Source organism: Symphodus melops (assembly GCF_947650265.1).
Source record: "Symphodus melops genome assembly, chromosome: 10".
Lineage (NCBI taxonomy): Eukaryota > Metazoa > Chordata > Actinopteri > Labriformes > Labridae > Symphodus > Symphodus melops.
In genome coordinates, this window is record NC_136700.1 from 20,842,992 (window position 1) to 20,853,921 (window position 10,930).

The 10,930-nt window shown below is 41.5% G+C and overlaps 1 protein-coding gene across 1 annotated transcript; it reads right to left on the reverse strand.

Moving 5' to 3' along the window:
* Positions 1-259: 259 nt before the first annotated feature.
* Positions 260-10,234, reverse strand: ywhae1 (tyrosine 3-monooxygenase/tryptophan 5-monooxygenase activation protein, epsilon polypeptide 1). Its single transcript, XM_079353448.1, has 6 exons — positions 9,961-10,234; positions 6,334-6,533; positions 5,024-5,130; positions 4,650-4,856; positions 3,375-3,511; positions 260-1,453 (listed from the first exon to the last, which is right to left on the reverse strand). Exons 1-6 carry the CDS (start codon positions 10,022-10,024, stop codon positions 1,398-1,400), a joined length of 771 nt encoding a protein of 256 aa, XP_079209574.1. The 5' UTR covers positions 10,025-10,234; the 3' UTR covers positions 260-1,397.
* Between the last annotated feature and the right edge of the window lie 696 nt (positions 10,235-10,930).

The following is a 10,930-nucleotide window of genomic DNA, read 5'->3' on the forward strand; positions in this document are numbered from 1 at the left end:
GACCATGCATGTTCTTTGGTTCCAGAGCTCCGAGTAGTGCTGCTGATGGAGTTAATTAATATCTGAAGGGTTCAGATACAAATCAGCAGCTGGACACCAACCATAAACTTCCACTTAAAAACCAATTTATAAAAAGAATAATCACTGAAGGCCTCATGCACCACTGATCTTTCACTGATTTGATCTAAGCTAAAAATCTCTAACAGCTAAGCATACCCGTTCCATTCAAAGAAAAGTGATGACAAATCAAGCTGATGAGTCAGTTTGTAATGTTTAATTTAGATTGTTTAATGTTAATTCCATGCTGTGTTTCAGTCAAAACAATACAGAATCCCTGTCTGTGGCTTCAGTCAGATATCCAGTAGTACAAATCAGCTCCAAGTTACACATAATGAAGCGAAACAAGACGAGAAACAGAAATCAGCAAAGAAAGAAACCCTCTGAATCTACGGGAGCTTTTAGTCAAAACGAGGGGAGAAGCAGCAGAAAAAGAACATGTGATAACTCATGCAAGCACTCCTGATGTACGAGCTCTCTGTGGAGAACCTGGGCCAATCTGAGACTCGTCTTTTACACCGGTGACAAATCTCCCACGTTTTTCATTTAGCCATGATGGGTTGACCTCCAGAGCTTCAGCATGTGTGCACAGTTACAGTATTTCAGCACAAAGTACAGTCCAAGGACAACTACAAAAACATGACAACAGAATCACCATGGTGTAAAAGTTAAGCACGTCTTTGCCCCACGTGGATATCCCGAAATTCTGCCAACTTCCTTTGAAAACCTACGTTCACATAAAGGGCACTTAACTCTCCCAAACTGCCCTCCAAACGCTAAAATGATTTGCATGAACATTTCACTAAAAACAGATAAAATAGCTCCCATAACTAAAACTCCATATTTTCAGTAATAAAAGTTAATTTCTGTAATTACATTAAGAAAAAAAAAAAATTCATTACATCCAGCAACTGATAAAAATATTGAAGAAAAAGCAAAAAAAAACAAACAAACAAAACAAAAATACAATTATGAGAACAAAGATAACATTTCAGAACCGCTTGTACCAGGACAAAAAAAAGAAGAAAAAAAAAAGAAAAGAAAAAAAAACAATCCAGGGACGCTTAATCCCCCCTGTCTTTCTAACGTCGTGTTTCCTGTCTCATTAAGTGGTGTTGACTTCAATGCTGTAAGGGCTAATATAAAAATAAAAAAGAAGAGAAAAATTAAGTTGTTAACTCTGCGGCCCTGCTGGGTCGAGGAGTTGAGTGGTGGAAGAAAAGGAAAAGAGAAGAGGAAGAAGATGGGGAGTTTAGGAGGATGAGGAGGACAGTAGAGAGGAGGAGTGTGAGGAGGTGAGGGGGGAGGGTCTCAGGTTGTTGGCTGTAGGTGGCGTAGTCTCACTGGGCCGCCTCATCCTCAACGTCTTGCAGTGCCTCTTTGTTCTGTTCTTGTTCTGAGGAAGACAACACAGAACATGAGTGTTTGTTTGTAATCTGAGGTTAAGGCATAAAGGGTTTTTTTTTTTCACTCCCTCTGTACAGGATTTATCAGCAGTACATTTATTTCACAACATGATACATTTTCCATCGATCTCGGACCGACTGATAAACCTGACACGTCTACCAAATTAGAAGCCAAAAAGAGAAGTAGAAGTACCTCAAAATGTGACTTTAGTACACTTCAGAGTAAAGGGACTTTATTTAATCTTTGTGGCTTTGTTTTAAAGACAACCTACTCAAGAGGTACATTGTTACTTCAAGTGTTTCTTCTTGAAGGAGGAAAAGGTTTGCTGGATTTCTGTAAACATCCAGCGTTATCAGCTACAAACACCAGTCTTAAAGCATGCTGAATCCAAACAGAACTCAAAGAATCAAAATGTGAAACAGACACGTTCAGGTACAGAAAACTAAGAGTGGGAAAAACTGTTTTTAAAATCCAGTCAGTTGAGCTTTTTTGCATGAAACCTCACACATGCACAGCGATCGGATAAAATCAACTCTGAGCTCTGGATGGACATACTGCATCAACATCACTGATTTCATTCACTTCCAAAGTGATTCAGTGAGGTGCGACAGGGTGAGCAGGCAGTCAATAACACGATCTGAAACTGTGATCGTCAGCGTGCATTGGTCTGTTTTCACTTCCTGTGGTGGGAAGACAAAAGGTCAGACTGAACAGGTGAGTTAACTGAAGGATTAAACCAGGAGTGAGTCGGTGATGAGAGGAAGAGGGCAGCAGCCACACACACACGCACGCACGCACACACTCACGCACGCACGCAGGCTTAGGGTGAGCAACACTTACAAAGTACAGTTAACATGGGAAATGAAGGGTCAGGTTTGTTTCCTTTAGGACTCTACAGCAGAGGGAACGAGAAAGAGAGACAGAGACATGACGAGTCACTGAAAAAAAATCAAAGCTGTCGGGGGCGCAGCTCGACACCAAAAATATCAACAGCTGGAATAAAAAAAAAAAAGAGGAAAAAATACTGATTGAAAAACTGACAGAAATGTGTTTGTATCTTCACTCACTGTTTTTTAACACCATGGGAAAACAACAGCGGAGATTTTAAAATTTAGCTGCCACAAATATGAACGTCTCAGACAGATTTAGGCTACGTCAACACTCAAGTACAATCCCAGTTTCCCTCTTGGCCCGAACCTACACTGATACAGAAATAACAGAATTAATAAAAGAATAGTCTGTGCTGAGAGTGAAGTGTGCCGCTGCAGCGTCCTTCTCCTGCTTCTCGTCTGTCTGCATGTTGGAGCTTCACAGGGGTGTGTGTACACACGCACGTTTACTGTTAGTGCAACCGAACACAGTTTGTGATCCGTTCGTACCAAGTCTTTATGGTCGGGAACACACGTTATCTGCTCAAACATCCGGTTGGACTTTTCTCCATCCAACCGATTCATACGCACGGCTCAGGTTAGAAAAGAAACAAAAAGGTCCTGGCTTCACACTATGAGCAGCATGATCCAAGTCCTGAGCGCCCCCGCTGAGGACGGCTTCGTACTTTGGTGTTTTTTAGTCTCTATGCTAGCATTAAGTTCAACAGAGAGAATGGTAGATGTATTTTAAGAGAACTGTAGATGTATTTTCTAACATCTACAGTAGCCTTAAACTAATTCATCTTTTGCACAGAACAGATGGAGACATAACGGACTCCAAGTGTGACGTGTGTATTATATACTAACATAAAAGTGAAACTAAAGGACAGGAGATAAGCCGCTCACAGAGTGCAGACATGTAAATGAGTCTATAAAGGTTAGGACAGGTCAGAGCACATGAGTTTGTTCATTCTGACATGGTAACAGACATTCAGACCAACAAGTTGAGCTCACACGGACGACAGTTTCTAAGTGACTTACCCTCTCCCTGCATATCTGAAGTCCATAGTGTCAGGTTGTCACGTAACAACTGCATGATAAGCGTCGAGTCCTTGTAGCTGTCTTCACTCAGTGTGTCCAGTTCTGTGATGGCGTCGTCAAAAGCACACTTTGCCAACCTGAGGAAACACAAACCGTTCAAATCAGCAGAACCGAGGAGAGTTGAAAACCTTCGCATCCTGACTCAAAAACACTTGCTGGTTTTGATAGCTCACTGCTTTTAATGTGACAATCCTGAAAGGGCTGGATGAAGATCTAACTCACCTGTTGTGATTATATCGGGCCTTTAAGATACGGAGCAGTGTCTTTTTGACTGATGGCTGGATACTGCTGGCTTTGGAACATCCGCTCAGCTAATTCAGTCTCGAACTTTAGCGTGCCTCTGAGCTATGTTGATTTGCTCATTAGAAACTTGGAAATTGAACCAACGACATCTGTGTAGTTTAAGCATGCAGCAGTAGCAGGAGAATAAAACCGTTTGCTAAATGAATTGTAGCTTGTCTGCAATTTTTGGTTGATAACTCCGCCTTCCTCTCTTACACATCCGTCCTCATTAAGATCTTTTTTAAATGTTGGCACTTTTTTCAATTCCTTAGATCATTAACCTAAAAAGTTGTAGTATGTTTAAAACCAGTGCTATAGATAAAAAACTCTCAGAAGCAGAGGGTGTACTGTGCTTGTCAAACCTTTCTGGTTAACTTGTGTTTATCGTGACTTTTCTAAAGATGGAAGGGACGAGAAGACGAGGTTTTCCAGTTACCTGGCTTGTGACAAAAAACCTGAAACTTTCTCACCGAGATTTCGGCGACAGAAGAATCGACTAAGTTCCTCAAACTTCTTGAGTCTGATATGAACAGCTGTGGTTAGTCACCATCATGAAAAGAATCGTATTCTGTTGGAAACAGTGAAAATCCAGCCCATCAGCAGCAGCTGGATTACCCACCAGTGTTGACTGTAACCTTGTCGCCTCGTTCCTCGCCAGCTTCACCTTCTCCTCCAAATATGAAAACTTTAAACTCGAGTAAACGAACATGGTGGTGCACAAATGACGAAGTTGAGGCCTCATTTACAGTCGCATGAACAATGTGTGACAGCACGGTTGCCATGTCCATTATTATTCCATCATAAAGAGGCCTACACTTAGGATCCTTCAACTCTTAAAGGTGCTGTCTAAATAAAAGAGTACACCATGCTCTGGCACTGTTGAGGGAATTAAAGAGAAACAAAAAAGTCAGTGTATCAGAAAGGCAAAAAAACCTGCAAGCGCGGTCAGGCGAGTTGAGGATCTCGTAGTAGAACACAGAGAAGTTGAGGGCGAGTCCGAGGCGGATGGGGTGTGTGGGTGGCAGCTCAGACAGGGCGAGATCCGTAGCGGTCTTGTAGGCCACCAGGCTGTTCTCTGCTGCATCCTTTCTGTGGTTGCCTGTAGCAAACTCTGCCAGGTACCTGTGGTAGTCACCTTTCCTGAAATGAGGGAAAACAAGAACGTCAAGGAGGTCAATTTTTACAACTTTAGTGTTTAAGTTTGAGGTGAACTGGATGTGAAACACTGTACACCGCCTCTGAATTTGACCATTTTTCTATCCTTAATATCTACACATTCATTTACACTCACACTACCGTGCTCTCACATTTTGTTGTAGAAAACCTTCGACTCTCCCATTACAGCAGAGGGAAGTAGGTGCCTTTCAAGTGCATCCAGAATATCCCCACAGATTGACTTCAACTCGTTCTCCACCTGCAAACAAACAAATGAAATATTTTCATCATTTTCCTCTGCAGCTTTCTTCCAAGTCCAACGTTTCCTCTCACATCGGTTTATCATCTGCGTATCCTGAAGGTCAGCACACAGCAAAAAAATGTAAGGCTGCATTCCCTGTGTGCTTCGATAAAATTAAACAAAAACCCTGTTTAAAGAGATGTTTGTGGGCTTATTTGACAGGACAGTGGAAAGGAAATCAGGGAGAGAGAGTGACCGATGACGATGATGATGATGATGAGGGACAGGAGCCACAGTCCGGACTCGAGTAAAGCGTGGGGCTGATGACGTTTATTTCATGGAGCAGGATCTTTATGATCTTATGAGTTATCACTGACGCTGTGAACATGTAGCATTGATTGCATAGTGTCCTGTCCTGCTTCCAGAGTCCCGACTGTGAAGCATTCAACCAGGAATGTACAAAAAAATAGGATGCTGAAAGCCTAAAAAGTGGAGTTTACAAAAGAAGTTACTAAAGAAGCTGCAGAGTGAGAGGTGTCTGTAGCATTGCCTCATGTATACGATGTCATCTGAAACTAAAGCATGAGGATAATATAGTGGTGCAAGGGCAAAGTGATTAGATCACAGCAGCATGGAGTGGCTATGAACAGGGAATTAAAGGGGTCAAACTGTCTGTAAGTGAGAAGCACAAAGTCCCCGTGCTTCACTCCGCTGACATGCTTTATCACTGTCGCTGTTTTTTGGACATCTGCCCCTTGAATGCAGAGGTCTGCAAGAAGCCACAATCATTATTTTTAGATGTGATTTATATTTTAGGAACCCTCACCAGGTGCTGGAGAAATCTGTCCCCTAAGGGGTTTAGGGATGAACTAAATGACAATGCAACAGCAGGATTACCAATCCTTGAATCCCATTAGGTCACTGACTGCAGTCCAACTGCCCCTCCCAGTTTCCTGACACACTCTGGCTTCTCCCAGATAAATAACCATCTCTTATTTCTCTTCATAAAAGCAGAAGAGAGAAGAGGATCTGCCAAGTCTGACTCACACGCAGTCTGCTCGGGAGCTGCTCACAGTCTGTATTATTAATATGAGCTCGTGTTCTTAGATTCGCACTATAAATGTCTTGAAACAACACAATGAAAATCGGTGCAAGTGTCCAGACAGGTGATGTGCAAAAACAAAAGCTCAGTCACAACCCGAGCTTTAACTGATCGGTTACCGTTTGCCTGTATTCCCGGATCATCTTCAGTTTATCCTCTCCGCCCTTGGTCTCTTCCCTCTGTTCAATACTGCTGATTATCCTCCAGGAGGCTCTCCGAGCGCCGATCACATTCTTGTAGGCCACTGATAAAAGGTTTCTCTCCTCCACTGTGAGCTCCACATCCATACCAGCCACGTTCTTCATAGACACCACCATCTCTGTTGAGGACACACATTGGACATCAGTAAATGAAAGGAAGAGAGTAAAGTGGTGAGAGATGTGGTGGAATACTCTGGCAGACATTTCTCTTCAGCAGACATAAAGATTCAAGTGCATGAACAGAAATAAGTAAGCGGTGAGAAAATATCCACAGTGTTTCAATGAATTTTGGCCACATGCGTTGCTAACCAGTGCAAAGCAAACAACTGTCCGCCCGATTAAAGATGCACCTGTCAAACTGTTGGTTCTTCTTCTTTACAAGTGCATGCACCTCTGCGTTTGAAAATCTCCCATCTGTTAAATCATTAACCAAAGAGCTCAAACTGTCGCTGGAAGCAACATCAGCAAACATACATGAGGGAACTCTTCTCCTAAACCTAACCTAATCTATTCAAGAAACCAAGTAAATCCAGTTTATAAAATTCATATTACTGGTTTAAAATACTTTTTTTGCAGGTTCCCAACTTTTGTCTCTTCTATTATGGTTGTTTTATTAAGGAGCTATTCTGTTACCTTGATTTGAATGTGATCTTACATGTGGTAAACACTTGGTAACATTGTGTTGTTTGCTGGATGTTTTTGTTTTCAGTTGAGCTGTAATGTTTCGTGCTACAATCTTGCCAATAAGCTATCATCACAGAGGCACAGATAAGTGTACACGGATACACTCACACTGATCGATCATCACCAAACGGAGAGCTTTCTTTAAGTGTTCGTATCCATACGTTTTCCCTACAGCCCACAAAATCCTTCTTGCTTCTGTGTTGCGTTCATTTAGATCTCACTGAACAGATGAAAGTAAAAAATGCTGTTCTTGAAACACTTGGGCAAAAAAAGGCTTTTCTGTCTGACTGAAGCAAAATGTTGTTCTAATATCATGATCAATATCACAGGCGCAGTGTCTCTTTTACTCTTGACGCCGTCTGTGTCTGCAGTGGTAAAGAGTACTTATGAAATGTGAACGCTTGGGGAACCTCTGGTTGGAGCTATTTTCAGATGCGTCTTTCTTTGTGAGACCGTCCTAGGGAGCCACCACAGGAGCTTCAGATTTTCACCAGTAAATCTCACACTCAAGAGGATCCTTCTAAAAATAATTCATCAACAACAGAGCTTAGTATGATAGGATGACGGGTTTAAACTCAGTAACACCTGCAATGAAGAGGACCAGTTTGTGGCGATAAGATGTGACTCCACCCTGAAGCTGAGGTTTACAGGACAATGGATGGTGTGCTCTGTCTCTGTGTGGAGAAAGAGCATCTCTCCTCTTCATCCTATCTGAGTTAAGAAGGCTTTTCTGCTTTTGTCCAACTCAAAACCATGAACAAGAAGATTTTTTATTCGCAGCATTAAGACAGGCCTTTTCCCCCTTATGTCCAACGTTACTAATGCTCAGGTTAAACTATATTATATAGTTATATATTTTTTTTTTGCAAAGTAGTTGGAAGTTGACTTTTGTCCAACTTTAATAATGCAGGCCGAACCCAGTTACTAATGTAATGTACGGTGGGTGTTTTTTTTAATGCTTGCATATCAGACATCACACAAAGAAAGGTCCAAATGTGGGACGTGCATGTTTTATTTACAGAGCAGTGCCAGTCAAGTGTGATGTCTAAACTAACACAGCTGACTGCCACTAAGTAGGGCTGTCGCTCTGGTTCATGGCAACTTCCATTATTTTATTTTCATTATTTTTGTCAGATAGAGCCATTTCTCAATAATGGAAGGCAATCCACGTTTTGTGTCCATGCAAGTGCAACTGTACTGTGCCAGCACATCTTTATGCTGGTTAGGACAAAGGAAATGTACCAAGCTTGGTCACAGAACACACAAACTACTCAAGGGAACTGGACTTTGAGAGGGAAGCGTGCTGGTATGGATTTTCTAGCATGAGTGAATCCTTATTCAGAGGGGAAAACAGGCCACAAACATTAATTTGTATATTGATGACAAAATTAAAGAAATAAGTGAATTTTAATAAGTAATATTAAGCCTCTTTATTACAATTATTTCTGTACACAAGTTAAACCGGAACGGTTTGAAAAAAGCGAGACTGATCTATAAATAAAACTTATGCTATGAGTTAGAGAAAGTTTGCCAATGTGAAAAGGAACTCTAACATTAAAGAGGCCATACTATCCACCGTTTCAAACAGTCAGCCTGTGCTCTAAATGAAACATCAGTGCTGTGCTTTGGTAAATATAACATGAATCAAGCACCAGAGGAGGTTTGTGACCCTGTAGAAACCAGCTCTCTCAGAACGCTCTGTTTGTGTGTGTGTGTCTCTTTAAATGCAGTGAGACTTCCCCTGAGTTTCCTGGTAAACATCACTCCTTCACTAACCACAATAAAAATGGAGGACATGAGCAATAGTTTTACTTTTATGTCCATTGGGGGAGGGTTTTTTTTCCCAGAATCCCACTGTGACCTCACAAGGAGCGAAAAATGGAAAGGGAGCATTTTCTCCATGTTATAAGACTTATGCAGACTACAAAGGACTGTATGGCTTTGTTTCAAATGTTGCGGGTCAGTGAACACTCACGTCACCCAAATAGACTGATTTTCTTTCCCCCAGTATCTTTGATCGAGTACATGTATTTATTTGTCAACAAGGCAATTCTGGGAATAGAACAGCTGTTTGAGAATATTCATTTTAATCCAGCTACATTCCAGTAAGGTTGACCATCAGGGCAGTAAACCACAAATCACTCTTTAAATACACTGAGTCCAAATCCCGTGAATGAGTCATGGCACATTCACTTCACGTTATCGGGCAACGTGTGCCGTCTAAAAACAGCCACCACACCGTAACAAGGCCTGTAATGGTATGACAGTCTGTGAGGGGTGTACCAGGGCGAGGAAGAGGAGTCATCTTTGCAAATCGATCCGTGCAGCTTTCCTGCAGGGGGAACACCCCACCAAGTGAACAGCTGGCCCTCCACTCCCACTCGTTGCTAACACACACAGCGAGCTTAAATCAGCTACTTAACCATGCAGTTAACTTTAGCATCGGTCACATAAAAAAACAAAGTATGCTAATGAAGTTACAAAGTAGTAGCCTGACAGTGAATGTTGCTTCTTTTTTGTACTTGCAAAATCGAGTCAGTAGCTCAAGTGTTAAACTGTACAGATAGCATGGTGCAAGGGAGGCAACTCCTGACAGCTCACGCTCCAGTGATCCGCCATTTTGTTGTAGCCTTCACTAGCGTTAGCCACCGTCAATCACATCCGCACGTTTTTACCAGATGAGAAGACACCCCCTATTGTGTTGCATTTTAATTTAAGTGATCGCTGTGTTCGTCCACAATCAAGCCATTTGACATGTCATTGATTAGTTTGCACAAAAAAACAACACAAAGAGGCCATAGCCACATTAGCTGTCTCGTTAGCCGCGGCTAACTTTCAGCGATCCGACCCCGGGAGCCTTACCGTCATACCGCTCTGCCTGCTCGGCGAGTTTCGCCTGATAAACGAGGTCCTCTCGTTCTCCCATGGTGCTAACGAGATGCGGGGTAATAAGCGAACTGTTAAAAATGACAATTATTCAGGTATTAAAAAAACAACACGGTAGTGCGAGTCAGGTCTATCGGCGGGTCCTAGAAATGAACTGGGTCGATGAGTTCTGTTCCGCCCCACCGGCAGCGCTGAGCAAGGATGGAGTAAAGATGGCGACCACCGGCCTCATCCGCGCACATACGACACACATGATTCACCGTCCACGCGCTGCTGTAAATACACCTTATTATCAGGTCATCATGGCAAAATCTAACGATAACTGTTTTTGTCATAAAAAATTGAAAAAGCGATGGACATTTAGAGCTACATAAAAAATATCCTAATATTACCAAAGTAAAGGAGTAATTTACTTATAAATTACATTAAACACCTAATTTTACAAGAATAATGTTCTAAATAGCCAACATTTAATTCCTAATTTATGAGAATAAAGTTGTGAATTTAAGTAATGTTATTTTCAAATAAGTCCTAAATCTAAAACATATACGAGCCTCAGAGTCATACATTTTCGAGGTTAAAGTCAAAAATAGATAATGTTTGGAATAATAAATTAACAAGATTTAGTTAATTGTACTTTTACAAGAATAAAGTCGTAAATATAATAGATTAAAGTCGTGTTTAATGAGCTATACTTTCAAATTTAGCGTGATTTAGACAGGTGAAATGATTCAATTTCACTTACAAAAAAGGATATAAAGTAAACGACATTAAAGTTATAATTTTTCAAGACGAAAGCATGCTCCCAAGCCAATTTTATATAGTGGTCAGACCTGGTACTTCAGGTCAAGTGGTGCCAAATCCTAATCTACAGGTACATTCTTGAGGCACATCAACTTCCCAACACAAACACTTGATGTGCTACAAACAATTCATGCAGAATTCA